The sequence below is a fragment of the Herpailurus yagouaroundi genome, unplaced genomic scaffold (assembly GCF_014898765.1).
Source record: "Herpailurus yagouaroundi ecotype Mexico unplaced genomic scaffold, PumYag 142, whole genome shotgun sequence".
NCBI lineage: Eukaryota > Metazoa > Chordata > Mammalia > Carnivora > Felidae > Herpailurus > Herpailurus yagouaroundi.
This window is the reverse complement of record NW_024412397.1, coordinates 38,576,363-38,598,730: the sequence shown is the minus strand read 5'-3', so window position 1 is coordinate 38,598,730 and position 22,368 is coordinate 38,576,363. Positions and strand designations below refer to the sequence as shown.

The 22,368-nt window shown below is 41.7% G+C and overlaps 1 protein-coding gene and 1 long non-coding RNA gene across 35 annotated transcripts in view; one reads left to right on the top strand and one right to left on the bottom strand.

The window, feature by feature from the left end:
• The window catches only part of DTNA (dystrobrevin alpha), a 355,193-nt gene that overhangs the window by 323,052 nt on the left and 9,773 nt on the right, over positions 1 to 22,368 (top strand). For 22 of the 33 annotated variants that reach the window (XR_005791653.1, XM_040479098.1, XM_040479095.1 and 19 more), the window contains 5 exons: positions 5,700 to 5,796; positions 7,570 to 7,590; positions 15,558 to 15,717; positions 18,399 to 18,488; positions 19,995 to 20,163. Coding sequence is in view for 32 of the 33 variants with exons in the window: in XM_040479098.1 (XP_040335032.1) it covers positions 5,700 to 5,796; positions 7,570 to 7,590; positions 15,558 to 15,717; positions 18,399 to 18,488; positions 19,995 to 20,163 (537 nt within the window). In the remaining variant the exon portion in view is untranslated. Of the gene's footprint in view, positions 1 to 5,699; positions 5,797 to 7,569; positions 7,591 to 8,466; positions 10,226 to 15,557; positions 15,718 to 18,398; positions 18,489 to 19,994; positions 20,164 to 22,368 lie in introns of those variants that run through there. The other 11 variants (XM_040479109.1, XM_040479101.1, XM_040479104.1 and 8 more) reach the window with 3 other exon arrangements.
• The window catches only part of LOC121033020 (uncharacterized), a 25,443-nt gene continuing 7,349 nt past the window's right edge, over positions 4,275 to 22,368 (bottom strand). Inside the window, exons 3-4 of one of the 2 annotated variants that reach the window (XR_005791654.1) lie at positions 8,580 to 8,686; positions 4,275 to 5,025 (exon numbers count right to left, since the gene is read on the bottom strand). This is a non-coding gene — a long non-coding RNA (uncharacterized LOC121033020). Of the gene's footprint in view, positions 5,026 to 8,579; positions 8,687 to 9,763; positions 9,819 to 11,628; positions 11,845 to 22,368 lie in introns of those variants that run through there. The other variant, XR_005791655.1, reaches the window with a different exon arrangement.

The following is a 22,368-nucleotide window of genomic DNA, read 5'->3' as shown; positions in this document are numbered from 1 at the left end:
GCTCGAAAGAAAATTTGCCTACTAGGACTATGTAGGCCCTCCCAGCTCACAAGCTGTGAGTCGAACTTACACAGAAACATAACTGAATAAACCAATTTGGAAATGGAGTAATCATTCATCTCCACATCTAGGTACCTTGTCTCCTGAAATGTTCTTTATGCCTCTTCCATTGAGTGTCCCACTCTCTGTTGGAGGGATGATGACTAGGAATTTTTCATAAACATTTTCATCAGATCACCTGTTAGCATTTGCTTTCGAAAGTATTTGGTTCCATTTGGGTGATGCCGTCCAGGAAGGCTTCTTGATGTGCCTGGGTCACTGATGATAGTTTTCCAACTGATACGTCTTCCCTCCTTGGCACTGCTATCTTGGAATAGACTGATGGTTCTAACCACCCTCCTGGCCCTGACTTGTGGGCATTCCCATATCCCCAGCTGATCCCAAACCCATGCTAAGGAGTCTGTCTCTGTGAAAAACTTCAGTGTTTTGGGTGCTCCCTGTCAGCCGGTGGCCCACGCCTGAAGCTAGAGGCCTGAGGCCTGAGACACCTAAATCCCAACTGCCTCCATATTCTACACATTTCTTCTACCTTGAAGAAGAAGGAATGCCCTCCCTTAAAGGCTATTTCTCTAGATCCTTATAAGCCATTAATTCTCTGGTAAGCATTTTCGTGAGTTGGAGATTTCACAGATACCCTGACATCCTAGGTCAAGAAACTTGCTTTGGGTATTCTAACTTTTATCCTTTAGTCATTTCAGACTCCAAAACAATGGCTTCTTGCACACTTTGGCCTTTGGTCACACTGAGGAGTGGCCACATGCAGCAGCCACAGGAACTCCTTGGACAGAGATCTTCTCCGTCCATTACAACCTTCTGGTGCCTCTTATTGAGAAACCAACAGGAGAAATTTCTTTCAGCTGCGGAATGGACGAGGGGAGACAGGAGCAGAGCTCAGCTTTTCATTAATGCAGTTCATTTTTATCTTAAGAGCACTATGACCTTTCTAAATAATCACATTTTCCTTTTTACATCAGCCACAAGAAAGCTGACAGCCAAGTTTGCAACCCAGATCTGACAACCAAGTGGGGTTATATGATAGGCATTTCCGTGTGCTAATCTGACGCTCCCTAGGCACTAAACTCTATAATACACTGTCCCGGGTAATTGCTGTAACAAACCCAGGAGATAGACACTATTATTGTACTCTTTTTATAGGTATGGAAACTGAGATTCACAGAAGTTAAATAATTTGCCCAAGATCGCACACAATGAGTAGCACATGTGGATTCCATCTCCTTTTCTTGGGTCTTAGTTATCTCCTGCTGGACTGTTATTACTCACTTAATTGATTTCCTGGCCCCTGACCCATCTACACTACTATCAGATCTATCATCCCTCATTTTATTATTCATTTAGTTCATTCAGCAAATATTTCTAAAACGCAGGATGCCCACAGTTGAATTGAAAAAGATACTGTCCTGGTCCCACAGAATGTGTGGTCCAGTAGGAAAATGACATACATCAAATAAGCACACAAATGAGAATATAGTTACAAACTGAGATAAGGACTATTAGGAGTCTTGCTTTTAAATAGAGACATTATAATAATTAAGATCAGAGGTGGAGTTTTGGAGGGAGTTTTGCAAGGTTATCTAGCAAGCCTTCCTTCAATTTTTACCACCATATGGAACTGGACGTCTTCTTCAGAGTTACCACTGAAGTGCAGCAATTTGTTCATATTTTTATTGTACGCTCACCATCGTCGTCTTGAACTTCTTTCTCCTCCTCTTTCGCTCAAGGACAAAAACTGTATCCTACTCATTATTTTATTTACAGTGTCTTAAAAGTGCCAGATGGATGGCATGAATGGATAAGCTGCAAAACGATTAAGAGATAGCTAAAGAACTGTGTTTGCAAAGACAATACCATCTTCTAGGATAAAACATTTATTTAAAACTGTGAAGGAACTAACTTCACACCACAAATCTCAAAGAGGAAAAAAAGTATAATTTCCATATCTATACCTTGCAAAAAAAATAAACACTTTATTTTATACCCCCGAAATTACATTCTTATCAATGTGTATAAAATTATTTTTCAAGAAAACTTGCGGGACGCCTGGGTGGCTCAGTCGGTTAAGCATCCGATTTCAGCTCAGGTCATGATCTCACGGTTTGTGAGTTCGGGCCCCACGTTGGGCTCTGTACTGACAGCTCAGAGCCTGGAGCCTCTTTCAGAGTCTATGTCTCCCTCTCTCTCTCTGTCCCTCCTCTGCTCATGCTCTGTCTCTCTCTATCAAAAATAAATGAAATGTAAAACAACAACAACAACAACAACTTGCTAATTAAGGTAACTTTGTGTTCTATTAATTAAAAATGAAAGTGTAACCTCTGGTGTAAGTCAGTGGTTTCCAGAGTTGAATTTAATAGACCAGCTTAATTTTTAAATTATTTTTGGGAAATAACATAAAGCTGAATACTTTTTGTTTTACCATATGATGATACATTTTTTTTAAGTTTATTTATTTATTTTGAGAGAGAGGGCAGGGGAGGGAGCAGAAAGAGAGGGGGAGAGAGAGAGAATCCCAAGCAGGCTCTGCACTGTCAGCATGGAGCCCGATGCAAGGCTCCACGTCATGAACTGTGAGATCATGACCTGAGCCAAAACCAACAGCTGGATGCTCAGTTGACTAAGTCACCCCTGTAGGGATATATTTTTAGAATTACCATCATCTCTTATCATAACAGTTTCATGAATGACAGTATATTTTTTTAACTTTTTATTTTGAAAAAATTTAAGAGTTGTAAGAAAATCACAATGGATGTCCTTATATACTTCACCTAGAGATAACAAACATATTACTACACCCTTCTCTATCTCCCTATATGTTTATATATATATATATGTATGTATATATATATATATATGTATGTATATATGTATATATATAGCATACATATTTTTGATGAGTCATTTTGAGAGTAAGTTGCAGACATCATAACCCTTTACCACTAAGTATTACTGTGTATATTTCCTATGTAAAAATGTATTGTCTTACATAACCATGGCACCATCATCAAATTCAGAAAAGTTGATATTATTGTCTCATATATGATCTATATTAAAATTTTGCCTGTTGTCCCAATATTGTCCTAAGAGAAAATAGGTTTTAAGGTACATTCAAGGGTTACCTGGGGGGTTCCGTCAGTCGGCCAAGCATTCAACTTCAGCTCAGGTCATGATCTCACGGCTGGTGAGTTTAAGCCCCACATCAGTCTCTGCTGACAGCTCGGAGCCTGGAACCTGCTTCAGATTCTGTGTCTCCCTCTCTCTCTGCCCCTCCCCCACTCACACTCCATCTATCTCTCTCAAAAATAAACATTAAAATATATATATATCTCATATATATTATTTAAAAAACACACGCAAAATTAGAAATTATCAGGCAGAATCTCAAAATAAAAGACATTCCTTTTACAGAGGTATACATTTAGCTCTATGAAAATAAAATCACTACTTAGTCCTTGTTTTCTTGTTCCCACTTGGAACCATGGAAGCTACACCACAAATTTGTTAATCAGACCCCCGTTTGGTAGCCACTTATAGAGAAGATTAAATAAAGACATTATTACATGAAATTCTTTTTTTTTAAATTTTTTTTTAATGTTTATTCATTCCTGAGAGAGACAGAGACAGAGTACGAGCAGGGGAGGGGCAGAGAGAGAGGGAGACACAGAATCCGGAGCAGGCTCCAGGCTCTGAGCTGTCAGCACAGAGCCTGACGCGGGGCCCGAACTCACAAACCGCGAGATCATGACCAGAGCCCAAGTCGGACGCTCAACCAACTGGGCCACCCAGGCGCCCCATGAAATTCTTTTAATTGAATTTAATCAATGCATGAAAGAGTAGATGTCATGTTTTGAAAGATTACTACTTATAAGAAAACTGTACAAACAAGTTTTTTTAATTGTTGATTAATTCTAAATTAATACCAGTTAACTTTTCCGCATAGTTTTTAGATGCCTACCTTAGTATTTTTTACCTGCAATATTAGAATTTACTGCAACCCTCTTCGCAAAGTGCTCCTATGACCAAAAGTCCAAAAATTACAAAGCAGTATCTAGAAGAAGACTGGAAATACGTCAGAAACATTATCCTTCTACCAACCCCTACCATGGATATATTTGGGACACCATGTGCAGACAAGGTCAAAGATAAAACAGCTAGTGGATTTGTCATTGACGAATATTTTTGAATGGAGTTAAGACTTTCAAAATTAGAATGTTGCAGCCCGGGAAGACAAAGACTAAACTAAGATACCGTTAAAATCTATAAAATCATGATGTGCCTTGTCCTTCAGGATTCACAAAAGAGGCAATTGTAAAAGAAAAAGGAAGGAATGTTCTGGTAGTAAGTAAGCCTTGAATGGCAATAAAAGCCAAAAATATAAATATATTCAAAAAGCGTTGAGGTATGTTTATAAATTTTAAATTCATAATTCATTAGAGAAACCTGAATCAAAGCAAATTAGGAATGTTTCATTTATATCCATAACCTGTGCTCCCCACAAAATATCTTTCAATTGGATGAGTCATTGACCTAAGTCAGTGTGACATTTTCATACTGTCAGTTTTTCATTTCAGAGTCTCTGCTACAGTGCCACTTAATCTTATGCCTGGGCCATTGAGACTAGGCACATCCATTCATACATTAACACATGGTTAAAGCAGTCACACATTTTTAAAATATAAGTTCCAATATCTCAAACTCAGACAGAAGCCTTTGGGGCACGGGGAAAAAATTGTGTATATTATTCACTAATGATCATGAAATAATAGATTTGAAATTGACTTGAAAAGTACACACATACATCAGAAATACGAACCATTAATATTCTTCTCCATACTGTTTCATTTCTTTTCCCTCTTTTAAAGATATTCTTGGTACCTCTCAGTGTCAATATAAATGATGGAGTATAGATTGTCCTTTGTGGTTTCCATTCTTGCTGACAGTTTAATAGAAGTTCTGCAAAACAAACAAAATTAAACAAACACAAATCTTATAGGTTATTTTCAGTTGGAACAATTCTGTAGGAACTCCTATAAAGTCAAACCCAAACCAGAAAACTTCAGTTGACTATAAAAACTCTGTCCTATGAATATTTCACCTCTGAAAGGTACCATATTGCATACTAAGAATGGAAGAAATGAAAAATAAACTTTCAAACTCCAATTTCCAAATACTAGGGTAATCAGTATGCCCTTTGAGATTTACAGAAGCGTCCTTGGTTTTGGAAGATCTGTGGGATTGACCTTTTTCGGTGACAGTTTGGTTTCTGTTTGTCTTAAGGGAGCCCAATGGCATCGCACAAGGCCCAGGACATACTAAGCATTCAGAAAAGATTTCATTGACTGGTGAATTCAGGGTAGAAGGGGGAGTATATCCAAGAGGATTTTAATTCATCTGTGTTTTGGTATGACTTCTAACAAACAAATGTACTTCTAACAAACAAATGACTTCTAACAAACAAACAAACCTCAAGCTATAACTGTTCGTTCATTTGACATTTCCCTGCCTGGAAACCACATCAGAGATCAGAGATGCTCTTTTTCTGGCGGTCTGCTAGTGTCACAAGACTTGGAAGTGTGATCAGCTCAGTGGGTTGAATGCTGTTCTGATGATGACTACTTCTTTCTTAGACAGCGCAAGGACGAGCTGGAACAGAGAATGTCTGCTCTCCAGGAGAGCCGGAGAGAGCTAATGGTCCAGTTAGAAGGTCTCATGAAGCTACTAAAGGTAAGACATTTCAAATAAATGTTTCCTAGACCTGTGACTATGGCATTTGTAAAAATCGTTCACACATAATGTGCAATGATTTCTCCAATTACTGTATGTGATTTTCCCCCAAATACGGCTTCAGTCCCAGATATAGGATCTTTTCTTAGATATGTCCAAGATAGCAGTCAGTTTATCAGGCTCATTCTTATCCATTTCCTGGAACCAGACTACTGAGGACCCTCATAGGACAACTTCTTGGCTTATTTCCAGTTCCTATGTCCTTGAAAGTACTAAAACTGGATTTATTCAGGAACATTGTACATTTAATAGCTTCGGAAGTTCTGAATAAAGTGAGCAGAAGCTAATGCTTCTGCAAGATGAAGATATAGCCATAATTTTGGAGATTATAGTTTTATTAAGAGGAGTAACTAACTGATCATTTCAGTGAAGTATCTTCTCTCATCTGTGAGGCTTTAGCAGCAAGTCACGTAACTTCCATGACTCTCAAGTACAAACTGTAAACAGGAATACCCCCTTAGCTCTCTGCAGGTAGAGTGTTTAATAAGATGATCTAGGGAAGTCCTCTGCAGAGCGCTGTAACCTGTTAGTCTCACTGGGAAGTGGCCTTCTCCGTTTCATAAACCCCTACCCCCTTCTTCAGTATATACTAAATCACGTGTCAAGTCACAAGTAGGCTAATTATGGTCACATGGCCACAGTCGGCCCAGGAGAGGTGTCAGTGCTAGGTGGTCATCCCGCCTGAGGTAGACAAGCAGAAACCACTGCAGATTGGAACTGTGATATGCCAAAGGCGGGAACTGATACTGAAACTTGCCCGGTCCCTGGGGCAGCTCATCTGTGAGACAGGCGTCCATTCTTTCAGTCCCCGGATCCCTCGCATCCCCGACACACCATCATTTACTGTTTCGCCCTTCCTCTTTTCCTGTCTTTCCTTTTTTTTCTTTTCTTTTTTCATTGCTTTCTTTCTCTCTTCCTTCCTCCTTCCTAGCTTTCTTTTATGCATTTAACAAATATTTGCTGAAACCTACCGTGTCCTAGCACTGGGCACACACTTACATATAAGTGCAACACTTCCTTCTTTGGTTTCCTTTGGTCTTTTTTTTTTTTCCCCCCCTTAGACAACTTTTCCTGCCATCAGTGTTGGGAATGCTTTACCTTCACTAAACCAAATTTACTTTTCAGTATATTAGCCATGTAAAGTGTAGAACTCAGTTTTTGTTGTACCATATATATTGAGACAGGACTGGATAATGGATAGCCTCTCACTGTTTCTGCCCTGTTGTCTCATTTGATGATCCAGAAAAGCTCTTTCAGCTTTCCTTTTCAAATAGACCAAATGAAGAGGGTCGATCTCATCTTTCCCTTCACTGAATGACAGGAAACCTTGAAAATAGCCCACTGCTTATATTCCTATAGCTTCTGTCACCACAGCAATGGGGTGGGGGTGGGGGTGGGGGTAGGGGGGTTCTATTTACTGTCAGCCATCTTGGCATCGACCTGGCCTAACCCAGCACAGTCTGTTCTATCAGGAGGTATAAACAGCAGGCTAGAGGGATAGATCGTGTGGAAAGGTGGATGGACATAGGAAGGAATGAGATGGGCTGCAGTCTCACATACCTGAATAGACCTGGGACTAAAGTCACTGAGGTAGGAGAGGCCGCCACCGAAGCCGTGTTGATGTTTCCCCCATCTTGCATTCCCTCACACTGTGTACGCATTCTGCCTGGAACCCTGGGTAACCTAACTGTTATTGATTCAATCTTTCTGTAGGAAGAAGAACTGAAGCAGGGAGTAAGTTATGTTCCCTACTGCAGGTCTTAACTAACTATGGAGGGGCCTGCCATCCTGCCGTTTTCCCATTGCTTTTGCCTCTAATGTCTGTTCACGCTTCAGTTTGGAAAGAGAACAAAAATCATACTAATTTGCTTCCTTTTCAATGTAGTGCTTGAATTGAGACATATAAAATTTAGCTTTTTTTTTTTTTAATAACTGTTACTACTGTGGGCATCAAAAGAAGAGCCGTTACACCTTTTAGAAGAGGGGGAAAAAAATCATGTGTTGGAGACTTTTTACAGCTCCAGGGGTCTAAGTTTCCAACCAGTCTCATGCTTTTCTGGGTTATTGATCAGACCCGTCTCTGAACAGAGACACCCACTCTGGCCACTAAAGCTACATACAGCACTCAAGCTAACCTCTCTGCATCCTCTCATTTAGTTCAGTTTCCATTTTACTGGAAAGGCGTGTGACCTCTTTGTACAAAAGTCCGCCAGTTACGTCTCTTTTCATTGCATAATTACTAAGCTCTGTTCCCCCCTGGTCACCAAAATGGGTTCAGTCCAGGAGAAACACTGTCCTCAGTATCTGCTCATTTCCCATTGTTTAGTTCTTGAGAACGGAATCCCTACCACTGGTTCGTAATAATCTCAAAAGAATGGGTAACTTTCAGCCCTTCTCTTATCACCAAGAACCTCTCTGCTCCGGGAGTTCACAAGGCCCTTGCATACATCTTCTCTGGAAGCAGGAACACTGTGATTCTCTAACTGTAGTCGCTCAACTGGAACCCTGTGTCTGACCCTGTGGTCCGGTTCAGAGCCATGAGAGGGAGTAGCCTACTCGAAACATAACAATAACAAAACAGAAGCAAAAGAACAGCAACTTTAATTTCAGGTGCACGTACCAAACCGTGTATGACGCTATATCCCATTTGCTGGTATCACCAGGAAGTTTCACATCATTTCCATGGATCGATTAGAACCACAGCCTGTCCAATTTCAACGTACCTTTTATTCTTCTGTATTCTCTTTCCTGTTATTCATTGTGTGTGTTTGTGTGTAACAACGAACGTTTGCAAAATGCTGGACACAGTTTTACCCTTCCTTCCCACGGTCTGTAAAAAAGGAAAGTGTAAAACTAATCTGTAATGTCAGACAATAAAGACAATGTATTACGCTATTTTGTATTTTGTGAAAAAAGTTGCTTTACTAAAGTCAAATTTTAATGAGAGACAGTCCCCCTTGGTGAAGGACGCACATTTATAGCCTGTCTAATTGCCCATAAAGGCGTACATGGGGCATTGCTATTGTAGTTCCAGCGCACTTAGATCATGGTAGAGAAAAATGCCTTGCTGTGCTGCTTCTCTGTGCAAACAGCCTCTTTCCTTTCCTGTCTCTTACTTAGCATGTGCACAGAAAAAAGGGGGAAAAAGCTCAAATATAACCTCACACCTAGTGGAGAGAGGGCAATCATCCTATAGTCCATCAGCCTTGCTGAGCCATCTCCCTCAGGGGCCCATTTCCCACCATTCCCCAGGCCACACATTCTTGAAAGGCTGTGTGGACCAGGAAGTTCATAAACCCATGGCTGCAAACAGCCAAACCATGGCAGCACCCATAGAGCATTACTGCCTCCTTTCCTTCCAGCTCCTCCCACGGAGCCCTCAACAGTGGCCGCATCTCTGAAAGTCAGCCCTCAGCTGGGTACCGCTGCCTAGGTTCTAAAGGGCCATCATTGGGAACGCTCAGATGTCAGCAATGCGATGTCTGGGTGGGAAGAGAATTTGCTTGTCTTACTCATTTATTGATGTGCTTGTATAGTCAAGCCTCTTTTCCAAAAGGACCCAAGGCAGCTCCCAACAAAAGACATCAGCAATGACTTCATAAAATAAATATAGAAAGATCAGAAACTAACGAAGAGAAAATGCAAATATGCTAATCATAAGAGACAAGGGTGTTCCTCTGAGCTTTTTGGCAATGAGGCAAAAAAAAAAAAAAAAAAAAAAAAAAAAAAAAAAAAACGGATTTTGTGGTTTTATCAAAACAAAAATACCAGTTCTCAGGGGACCAAAATTTCTGTTGGCATAAAATATGAAAAAGAAGTCTTTACTTGGAGCTTTAGAGAACTTGTGCTGAATAATAAACGGGACAAATGCAGCAGCAGATGTTAAGTGGCTGATTATTATACTGACCTTCAGTTAAAATTAAAGACAGAACCCTGTACGTCCCAATCCTGAGCAGGCAGATCTACAAGGAAAGAAACATATGCCATTCAAATATATAGACTTGGTATAACATGATCTAAGGAGAGAATTTAGAGGTTTTAGTCTGCTGTCTGCTTCTAAATTCTATTTTTATTTATGAGCCTTACCCCTTTGGGGACATTCTCTTTGTAAAATCAGATTTAAGACACTGCACACAACAAATTGTGCTTGATTTAATAACCTCTACTTGCTTTATCATAAGTCTCTGTGGTTCAATGTATTTTATGATACTGGTATATATAATTCCTACTTCTGTTTCTTGTTAGAGATAATGCATGAATTTATCCCCCTTGAGGAGAGAACATGAATTAAAAAAAAAAAATAGTGCCTGTAATATAATATGATGATTATGGTATCATAAGCAATAAATTTTTTTTTACAAAACTTGCATCAAAATTATCCTACCCTCTTTCTTCTTTGTGTATTTTTAAGATTTATTGCAGGAACCATAAAAAGAACACTCATAAAAAGTGTAATAATGAAGGCAGCTGGGGTATAATTGCAATGACAGTATGTTTCAGAGTTTCTGGTAGACTTCCAGTTTCCAATATCATGTCCCAATCTAAAACCAGATATCCTGACTTTGAGTTCAGGATGTAAGGTCTCAAAAAATTTTTGCAGAAAGGTGACTGGTGTTAGACCGGACGGTAGGGTCCCTGTTCTTCTCTCATACCTGTAAGATCTTGAGTTAGTCAGTTAACTTCCTGGTAATTTATCTCAAGTAGACTGCTAATACATGGCCCACAGGATTTGGGGGGAGATTTTGAAAGCTAATGGATGTGAAAGCACTTTGTAAAATACTATATGCATGTCAGAGATTAGTATAAAAGTGTGTATATGTTTATACACATACATCCAACAATATGTAAACTTTTGTGATTTGACCCCTATTTTACACACACACGTGCATGTACACACACACACACACACACACACACACACACACACTTCTCTTCCTTCCAGTTAACTAAGAGTGTCTCAGTCAGAGGAGGAAAGTGAAACATCATTTCAAATTCCATCTCCTGACCCATTCTATTCTCTATTAATAACTGGAGGCCCAGTTAACTTGGGAAATCATGGTCTCTCAGGTTTCTGCTTCTCCCAAACACATTGGGAATATGAGCGGGCCAGAAGTAACGAGTTTTATCAGCATCAGTTCACCTTCCTTTATCTCCCTCACCCATCTTCTCTGGTGGGTATTCTGTGGAGTGGTGAAGCAATCAGAAATGGGATGGAGTTGGCAGGGTGGGGCGTGGGGAGACAATTCACATCATAAATAATCAACTACAATATTAGGACTGGCATCCAGTGTTCAAAGCATACCCTCTCAGGCTCTCTCTCACACAAACTTTTTTAAAATTAGGGATTTAGTCAATTCATTCTAGGAGAGTAAAAATTATTTTTTTTTTACTTGAAAACCTTCGGAGATGACCTTCTGGTTCAGATTAAACCACCCCCTGACCAGCCCCAGCCCTCTTCACTCCCCACAGCAAACCTGGGGCATCCTCGCGCCCTCTGCGATACCCCTCCTCTTCTCTTCCCTCGCTCATGACACTCTAAGACCTGGAATATTCTTCTCTCCTGGCAATACGACCTTTCTTCTGCCCGGAAATCTCCACTATTAAGACTCAAGTTAAGTGATGCCTCCTGCCCGACCAGTTAGGGTTAGTCACCTCATCCCTACCCCCACAGCCCTTTGTACACGGCAATCCCTATGATGATAGTCAGTGAACGTGAACTGGAAGAGAGGGTGAAAAGAGGGTTGGACATAGCTAAACGCTACTCTGCTGTACCTTCTCCGGCTGCTGAGTCACACCTGGCTGACGAGGCTGCATTCCCAGCCAAACCCGAGAGGTAGGCTTTTCAGTCAGGGGGAGGGTTGTGCACTCGTGTCCCCTGGTCACCTGCTCAGCCGTGTCTCCAGGCAGTGCTGGTTCAGCAAGTACACATTTGGTCCCTTCCCTGAAGCCTCTCTCCTTTCTGGTGCCGAGTGGAAACCAAAATACTTCCTGGAAAAAAATCAGAAAATGTATGGATCTTGTCAGGCTTCTTAAAAATTGATACAACAGCAGGTTGAGTGGGCTCAGAGGATGGAGTGCGGAAATGAATTTTTCATCTATTCACTAGGAAGCAAGCTATTTTAAATTTGCCAAGTATGATGTATGTTTTCCTTCCTCCATAAATCAACTCTCCTCTCAGGAATTTTAGATCTATATATTGATCTGCATGGACCGTTGTCCCTTAAGTATTCACTCCATTAATCATCAAGTAATTTCCAGGGAAGGATGTTCGCAGAGATCACTCACTCTAACTCTTCTGAAGTTGTTAGCAGACAACTGTATATACTTCGTGAACAGGCCAGAGGCCACCATTCCGCAGTGGTCACTACCCGAAAATGAAACTCCACTGATCAACCCCAATACCAAGAGGCAACTGTCCTTTCCTAGTGAGTCTACAGAAAGAACAGAAAGGAAGGCCAGAGACGGCATTTCCAGCAGTAGGTCCCGGGAAGCTACTGTGCATCCAACTGGACAGTGTCCGGACAAAGAGACAGGGCCGTCGTCACCCAGGGAGCCAGGGGCCGGAGTCTGGACATTCCTTGGGGGTTGGGAGTTGCAGGGAAGATGCCACTGGATCTTGTCTCCAGCACAGAATCTCTACCTGAATTCTTCACGTAATCAGACTGCTTGAAATTGCACCAATTAGATACTCATTTAGGAGATGGTGCCTATCAGTCATTTACACATTGGTGCCATTTACATTCAGGCCATTGTTTTTCCCTTAACACATCACCATAGTCAATTATTTTTCTCTTCACACAGACCATGAAGAGGGGTTTTGAAGGAAAGAAGCAGGAGGGAAGCAGTGGGCAAAGTTGACTTTGGAGACCAGGCATTATTAAGCAGGGAGAGTTAGGGCTGGGAATGCCTCAAACGCAGCAGGAGAGAGCCCAGGGCACAAGGAGAAGGGGAGAGTGTTGCCAGAGGTAAGAGACTCACCGACTGGAAGGTTAGAAGGGCCAGGTGAAGGCCCAAAGGGAGAGGACGGCGCCATGGGCACCCTGCACGGGAGACCCTGATGGAACAGGTGCCAGTGGTGCTGGTGTGCGTGCAGCCCCAGTACAGCCATTAAGATACTGAAATGCAAACTCACAGCCCCACATCTGAAGTCACCGGGTCCGGGTGTGTCCCAGGATTCAGAATCTTTCTGGGTTTTAGAAAGGCAGTACAGTGCAGACGCCATAGAAATAGCCTCATGTCAGTAATGAAACGACAAATGTTGCTTCTTGGATTTCAAATTTGCAGATAAGAGATTTGCACCGGTGTATCTGTACTGATTGATAATCGGCCCACAGTCTCTTCCACTACCAGGGCCCTCACACTGCACCCCGCCATCCGGCGATTGAAAGCTATTGCACAGCCCAGCCAGAAGCCTGGGGCCCCTACTCCAACACCCCTCACCGGTGGGTCCAGATACTGTGTTTTCTCAGCCTTCAGGCTGCTAAACCTTTCTCCGTGAGTGGTGTGTGGTGATTGGTCACAGGGCCCCCGATCTTCAGAAGCGGCTGTGGTGCTGTGGGAAAGCCCTGGGCTTGTAGGCGAAAGGCTGGGGATCTCGTTTATTTCTGCCACTCTCTCACCGGGTAACCCAGTTAGCACCTCTGAGCCTCAGTGTGCTAACCTGGAAAATGGGAATAGAATACTTCACATGGTGGCTAGCAGGATTAAGTGAAATCGTTGGGGTTAAAGTGCTTCATAGACTGCGAATTGCTATTCAAATATAAGCTACTATCATTCCTAGCACCAATAATGAGGAGAATGAAAGCAAACAATGTACGGAAAAGTGCTTTGTCCACTGTAACACACACACAAGTGGAGTTGTATTGTTATTATCGTGAACCCGCTACCCCAGAAGAGGGTCTGGCTCCCCAGAGCTGAGGCATCCCTGCCATTAACCTCCTCCCTTCAGCCCCTCTGTCCACCTTCCCATCCCAGTCCTTCCTCCATCTCGTGCCGTGACTGGTCCTGGGTAAAGAGGACACGTAAGAAAGGGCGGGGAGCCCCGCTGAGGGCCCTGCCCGGAGAATGGCACACAAGAGGGCTTGCCAGGGGGAGGCAGCCCTCAAGGCAGCGAAATGCCTTTGATGAGCCCTCAGCAGGCAAAACCCAGCCAGGTCCCTGCAACCAAGGGCAGACAGAGCATCCATGCTCAGAGGCCAGCCCAAGCTCTCCCGCTCTGCCTCCTGGGCAAACCTTTTTACCTCTCTGAGCACTGGGGTCCACAATCGCATCTTGAGAGTAATGATGCCCTACTTCAGGGGGTCATGGAGAGAAATGCACATGAAGACCCTTCTACACGGCAACGCGTGACTCAAATGTGGTCATGTATTATTGGCGTGGGAAGGCGGGGGGGGGTGCCACGGTAGCTCAGAAGCAGAAGTTTCGTGGCTATTGAGATGAACTGGCAAGGTTTGCTGGGGAAAACCAGACCTGTCCTTGAGCGGGCTGGGGCCACAGGCTGCAAAGCATCGCGAGGGGGCAAGCTTCCGTTCCCTGGGCCCGGACAGACCATTCAAGGTACTGTTGAGAATGAAAAGAGTGGAATCCCCAGCCCACTGGATCACATGAGTTATTTCCTGTGCTCTGCTCTGTTTTGCTTTGTGTTTAATTCTAGATTTTTCTCAATTTATAGATGTGACTTGTATGTGTGATGCCAAGCCCTGGAAAGCTAACAGCATGGCATTTGACAGGATTGATGTTGTGTGTTTTAACTGCAAGCAGCCCAACCCTCAGCAAAGTCTAAATCGAACACTCCAGAGCAGTGCTCCCAGGGTGCACGTCCCTGGGTGTGAATGGGTTGGTGCTGCATCTCTGGGCCTTGCTATGGAAGAGTCCTCACTCTCCCTGGCGGGACCCAGCAATCTGGACTGGAGTCTATGTGAGCACCTGAACACCTCACCTCTGAGTATGCACCAGAGGGTCTCATTGCATCCTCTTATTCATGACTGGCTTCCTTTGTAAACTAATTATTATAACACAGAAAGTGTTTCCAAGAAACCTCATTGTGTGGAGACAAAGCTGTGAAATTCAAGGTGTGAACAGTTTCATGCCGAGGACTGTGGTATAGAGGGAAATGGCTTTTAGTTGCTTTCTCCTTTTTTTTTCTTTACTCCCTCTTAAACCCCACTGTTCTGATTGCTGAAATTAACTGCTTTTTCATCGATGAAGAGAAGGACATTTCCTGCGGGACGCCAGTATCGCTTGACAGGATCTGGCCTATAAGTTATCCTCAAAGATGATGCCAGGACAGACAGACTGAATATTTAGGAAGGTATAAACCACATCCATCCCAAATAGTCTCTTCGTTTATATTGCAAACTTTGTCCTTAATAAACGTCTTTTTATTCTACGTGGAACTTCCTTCAAGGAGGAAACAGACACACCTTGTAAATTTCACCGCTTAACAGTAGCCTCATTACCTGGGCGCACATATCGTGTATCATAGAACGATGCTGTACTAATATTCTTAACTTTCAACAAGTAACCAAAACTCCAGGTTATACAGAATAAGGTCCTAAATTATCTGCACCTGCAACTCAGGTTAAGGATTACCATCTCAACTACCTAGGATGCCCTCCTGCTTGGGAACCTCACCGTGACTGTTTTTAACCTTTGAAGGAGGCTTTGGGAAAACAAATTAACGACTCGCATTGTCTCTCCAGACCCAGGGGGCAGGCTCTCCTCGCTCCTCCCCCAGCCACACCATCAGCAGGCCCATCCCCATGCCTGTGCGGTCTGCGTCTGCCTGCTCCAGCCCGTCCCACACGCCTCAGGACTCCCTCACGGGGGTAGGGGGTGATGTTCAGGAGGCGTTTGCACAAAGTAAGTGGGGTCACGTTTTGTTGTTGTGTTCTGCTTTTTCACGGGGCACATAAGTCACCACGGTCTGTTGAGCGTTTAGAATCTTCGGAGCCACAGTGTGGAAATGCCAGGGTATTCCTTGGCCCCTGGCCCCAGAGCTGTTTCAGAAACTCCTTAGGCTAGCCTGTTACTCACTTCACCATCTTACCTTCTTTCAGCTTCTATCGCCCTGCTCCATTTTTTAGGAGTCTTTGCTCATTAAGGGAAGGGAAAACCTTTCACCAATATCCCAGGAAACTTTATAAATGTAACCCATTTTAAAGTTCTGAAAGATCTTATTTCCTTTGTGTTAAAGCAAACTCAAATTGAGGTTAAACAGTCCCAGCTGAGGTGGGATGCAGCCCTGCAATGAACAAGCAGATAATTTAATCATTTTACAGTTGCCCTAAAGAGTTGACCATTGCCTCTGTAATACAGGGCCAAAGGGTTGGAGGTTCAGCCTCCATAGTTAACAGGAGCACAAACTCTGATAAATATAACAGTATTCTCTCACCCGCTGCCTTTTCCATTCACACGCCGGGGGTAGGGGTAAGGTCTTTCAAGACAAGTGATTGTATTCATTTGGAAATATTTTAAGACTTTTAAGACTTTTTCTTGCCATCACTTTTTACATTTACAGAGAGTTCGGGGGAAAAAATGCTTCTGCAGACCCTCACTCTGCCAATCTCATTCCCAGAAGTAAACACTATTAAACAGTTTGGCCCTTCTCAGTTCTTCACGTACATATAATTACGTATGTTTCAGTGTGTTTTTATAAACATCTACCCTTCTTTTTCACACAAACAAGACCATACATTGCATTTTGGTCGGCAAGTTGCATTTTCTTTAAATTAGCAATATATCATGAACGTCCTTCCAGATCCTCACATATAGATCTAAGGAAAAGAGATAGTTGACTACTAGTTTTAAGGCAAGAAGAAACATAAATGAAGTCAAAAGACAAAAAATAGGCTTGAGGAAAATGTTTCCAGCATTAAGTGGCAATCAAGTTGCATAATTTCAGCTACTCATAAAGCATATAGAAATCAGTAAGAAAAAGACATTCCCGAAACAAAAATAAGTGAGGGATATGGAAAGAACTATAAATTGCCAATAAAGATATAAAGAGGTGTCTAATCTCACAAACTATTGTAGAAATACAAGTATCACCTCTTGCCTAGCAGATTTTTTAAAAAATTAACATTAGTAATATCCACAAATAGCAAGAGTGTGAGGAAAGAGACATTCTCATCCATTTTGTATAGGGGATAAAATCTTACATTTTAAAGGAAGAGAATGACGTAGTCTCTGCTAGGAGGGAAAAGGAAGGATCCATAATACGGCTTTTTTTTTCTGAAAAAGAAAATAAGTTATACAAAAAATTTTTAAGCTATTCAAAATAACTTTCTTTTTTTCACCTTTAGAAGAAAAAATGTCCTTTCTCTAAATCTGATCTTAAGGAAATTTACAGTATTTTAAATCTATGAGCTTTCTATATTTGTTTAATGTTTGTTTATTTTTGAGAGAGAGTTCTAGCAGGGGAGAGGCAGAGAGAGAAAGAGAGGGAGACACAGAATCCGAAGTAGGCTCTAGGCTCCAAGCTTTCAGCACAGAGCCCGACATGGGGCTTGAACTCACAAACCATGAGATCATGACCTGAGCTGAAGTCCGCCACTTAACTGACTGAGCCACCAGGCGCCCCTAAGAGCTTTATATTATAATTGTTTTCTCTGATCCCCTTGATTTTTTAATTTACACGTATTTATTATTTTAATGAGTTTGACTTTCTGAGAAAGTACAGGATGAAATGTGGCCTATAGGCAGCTCCTAGCTCATAAAGAGCTCTTGCTGCCTAAGTTCATCTGCAGGTCAGCTGTTTGGAATCTTGAGCCTTTTTTTCCAAAGATATTATGTTCCATCTCTACCTCACACCCAAGCCAGCCGACAAATACCCATTTAACCCTTCGTGTGCCTGAAACATCATCATAATCTTTGTCTACCATGGAGAAACCTAGTCTAAGTTGCAATTCAGGGTATTAGACATACACCTTCTGCCCAGGTCTTAGCGCAGGAGAAGAATCTCCCCCCGTCTTGTATGCTCTGGGGCCTTCAAGGGTTCCCATTCCCCAGAGATACCTATCATGATAGGGAGAACTCTGGGAGCCCTAATGAGAGATAGAGACTGTGGTGATGGAGACCGCAATCCCACGTGCTGAGCCACCAGGTCATGGCTGAAACGGTAGCAGCAGCTGGCAAGGTGCAAGTCTCCGGGCAAAACCAGACTTTGCATCTGTGTGGGTTTTCCTAAGAAAGGCGACAATAGATACTGGTTTCCCTGGGACCATCCCAGGTTGTGCCACATCACAGTCTTATTATCATACCACCCCCTTTCACTTGCAAAACCCTCCCAATTTGTACAATCAATTAAATGAGCCCCTCCCTCATCCGTGGCCATGTCTTCTTAACATCGAAGCCATTACCCTAAGGACAGTGTATTTTTTTCAGAAAATAAGCCAAAACACCTTTGAAAAGGAGAGGTCTTGGAAGTTTTTCTTGCTTCGGGATATCGATGTAGATGATAAACTGCACAAAAAGTGGGGGGGGGAGAAAGGAAAAGCTGTGTGATTTTTTTTTTTTTAACGATCATTTCTTCTTCACTCAAGGTTCAAGAAGAAACTTAAGAAATGACTTACTGGTAGCAGCAGATTCCATCACTAACACCATGTCCTCTCTTGTGAAAGAGCTGAATTCTGGTGAGTCCCCGGTCCCCTCTCCTGTATCTGCTCTTTGCAGAGGGACCCATAAGTGCCAGGGCCCTGTGTTAGAGATCTCCTCATTGTCAAATATAAAAAGGATTTTTTAAAGATCTATATGATATTTTTGGTATATTCCGATATTTCAGCACTGTTGCTATTTTGCTGACAAGACGGTTAATTACATGCTTAATGCAGAGAGTTTGAAACATGCCGATAGGTATAAAGAAAAATACTAAAATTGACTTGTAATTCTAGTATTTGTAATACCTATTATTTGTAACTTGTCATCTATGATCCAATGTGACGTGAAGCTAAAGTTATTTTAGAAGGTCAAATGTTTTATTTACTAATTTAAACTCTGTTAATTTGAAACGCGTGGCTATTTGAATGAGGCTAAATTGAAATTTACCTTTGCGATATGTCTAAAGAGAGATCTCCCCAGAAAATAAAGAGCATAACATTGAGTGAGACTCTTCATGCTAATAATACTGCATGGAGTTTTTAAAACTTGAACAGCATGAATATGCAAATAAATATCTTACCAGTTACTAATACATCTCATCTGTTCCATAAGCCCACTTGGCAAGATATTTGTCTGGCACGACTCTGGTCCCATAGTTTGAGATTACAAAAATTATAAGAAATAAAACTTCAATATTAAAAAAAATTCCAGGGGCGCCTGGGTGGCACAGTCGGTTAAGCGTCCGACTTCAGCCAGGTCACGATCTCGTGGTCCGTGAGTTCGAGCCCCGCGTCAGGCTCTGGGCTGATGGCTCAGAGCCTGGAGCCTGTTTCCGATTCTGTGTCTCCCTTTCTCTCTGCCCCTCCCCCGTTCATGCTCTGTCTCTCTCTGTCCCAAAAAATAAATAAAAAAACGTTGAAAAAAAAAATTCCGGATTTAAGTTACTTAAAGCCGCTATAATAAGAACTGAAGTAATGAAAATTGTTTCTGCTAGTCTGGATTAAGATTAGCAACTAGGATAAAAATGGCAGTAGTTAACACACCATGATTAATGGCACGTACCCACTGCCCTAGCAAATGATGACTAAAAATGTTACTCTTACGTGGACACTTCATATACTATTAGTTTATATTTATAATGCATTGAAATATTAAGTGAATGTAGTATTTTAAGGTTTGTATTTCCTAAATTAAAATAATATTAAGCAAAATTAAGAACAGTTTTAATGAAGACTTTTGTAGAAAGGGTAAAAGAGAAGTATTAAGAAACTAAGCCAGTTAAAACACAAAAATTCCTCATAATATTGAGATTAAAAAAAAAGACAATACCATATACCAAATAATTTTCTAGAAATTCATGTATCAAATGTCATTTTGAAAAAAAAAAATAAACTCCACTGACTTATGTACAATAACTGGTTGATGTTTTATACAGCGCAGGTTGTATAAACGTAAGGTTGACTTATGTTAAATCTAGCCCTTTATTGGCCAATCATAAAATAACCTAAGCCATTCTTCATTTCTTCCATCGTCCCTAATAGAGGTGGGGAGTGAAACTGAGAGTAATGTGGATTCTGAATTTGCACGGACTCAGTTTGAGGATCTGGTTCCATCGCCAACCACTGAAAAGGCTTTTCTAGCACAAATCCACGCCCGAAAACCTGGGTACCTCCACGGTGGCGCTACCCCCAGCACCATGCGTAGTGACGTGTGAGTATCTTCTGCTCCAGAACATTCCTCAGTAACAGAATACTCGGTAGGGAACATAAGAAAATAAAAACATGGCTGCTTAGTCCTTTATTTTGGAAAGGTACGATGCAGAAGAGGTAGAAGGGTGCTACATTAAATTTGGTATTGGAACTTTGCCCTCTCACTATTTAGTGAGAATAGCAATAACTAAAAGCAAGCAGTGCTCATTGAGAGCCTCCCTCACCCAAGGCACAGTGCTCGTTGTATGCAAAATAGTATTTAAAACTCCCTCCCAGCCTTCCAGGACTCACTTCACAGGATATTTCTATTATTATTCAGGGGATAAATCATTCTATCTTCTAAATTTACTGTATTTGCCCTTAGAGGACCAGGTGATGCTGGAGAAGCCTCTATTCAGAATGAATGTAAATATCATGAAAGCACTTGGAATTCAAATAAGTAAATATATAAAATCTCATTATAAAGAAATCCAATCTGGTCGACTTGTTGAGTGTGTATAAATCTGACCTTTGAAAGACATTTTACAAAGATTTTCTTCCAATTAGGCTTCTGTAGCTTGACAGAAACCAGCAGAATCAGTGACGTCCCCACTAGACTTTCTGTGCCCCTGGATCAGTCCAAACTCAAAGTAGACAGGAAAGCAAAGCTGAGAAACAAAGGGGGAGCTAGGACAGATGTACAGAGCCCATTTGGGAGGTAAGGAAGGCAGGGAAGCAAGGGAACCTTGAAGAGAGGCTCATGCAGCTGTGAGAGACATGGACAGGCGCTCACCAGAAGGGCAAAGGGGATCACTGAGCGTTTAAATTACGGAAGCAGGGCTGCTGAGTGCCTCGGTCCACTGAACGTCTGACTCTTGATTTCGGCTCAGGTCATGATCCCAGAGTCATGGGATCAAGCCCCAAGCTCTACAGTGAGCATGCAGCCTGCTTAAGACCCTCTCTATCCCTCTGCCCCTCTCCTCTCCCCCACTTGCACTCTCTCGCTCTAAAAAATAAAAAATAAAGTTAAAACTTTAATTAAAAACATACTGCAGGAGGGTGATGATGTTTAATGCGAAAAGTTCTGCTGACTAGTCTTCAAAAATAAACTGGCCAGTTTCAGGACCCAAAGAAGAAACTAACCAGAAGCCTTTCTGGCATTTTGGATCTCAATCCAAGTAGCGAGTAGACCAGTAATAACGGGGAATTATAAATGTGGTTTGAAAGCTGGTTGTGAAAAGGCAGGCCTTAAGATCAAAACAAAACAGTTATAACATGATTTCAAATAGTGATAGGCTGCTGCTTTTAATTTTAGCTTGTTGTCCTTTCCTCTGTAATTTAGAATGATTTGATTTGTTATTCAGAATGGTGAATTCATGGTCATCAGGTTAGTCTGGTAAATAACACATCTGTTTGACTTTTTGTAATGAAGCATTTACGTGTGGTCACCTGAAGTCTTCTCGTCCTGATCCCAAGATCCAAGCCTGTAGCTAAGTCTACCCCAGTCCACTGTCCCTGGTAGGCTGGTACCAGAACAAGCCACCAACACGGCTGCGGGAATTGGGGAGGGACAGTTCATAGAGGCCTCACAGACCCATCTAGCCTGGCCCCAAACCTCTAAATATAATGAGAACATGTCATACAGACATTAATAAATGTAAACAATGGTATTTAAGTTCCAACCCAGAAACTTCTACTTGACCACTCTTATCACTTTAGGGGATGTTTTAATACCTGCACTACCTAAACATGTACTGTGTTTTACCCTGAGAATATTTTAGTCCTATGATTCAGGTCGTGAATTTACGTTCAGTCTCAGGAAGGGTTTTTATAAACTGGGTGGATACATGGAAATAGAGTCACACATTAGTGAATGAGATCATTGCTAGCTATTTATTTCATGGTAGAACTGAATAATTTAAGTAGATTTCTTAGATTCAGAGCTAGTATAAATTTTTAAGATCCAGAGCTAGGAGTTCAAGTATTACCTTCCAGACACCGAGGAGCTGATATTCTAAGACTTATTCTACTATAAAAATAAAGCACATGGGTGCATGTGCCTACATATGCACATAACACAAAGAGGGTTAAATTATGAACAAATGTCCTTAATCGTTATTTCACTAGAGGGCTCACTTTCCTTATAGAAAGTGATCTTGGTTTCCATTAGAAAAGAAAAGAAAAGAAAAGAAAAGAAAAGAAAAGAAAAGAAAAGAAAAGAAAAGAA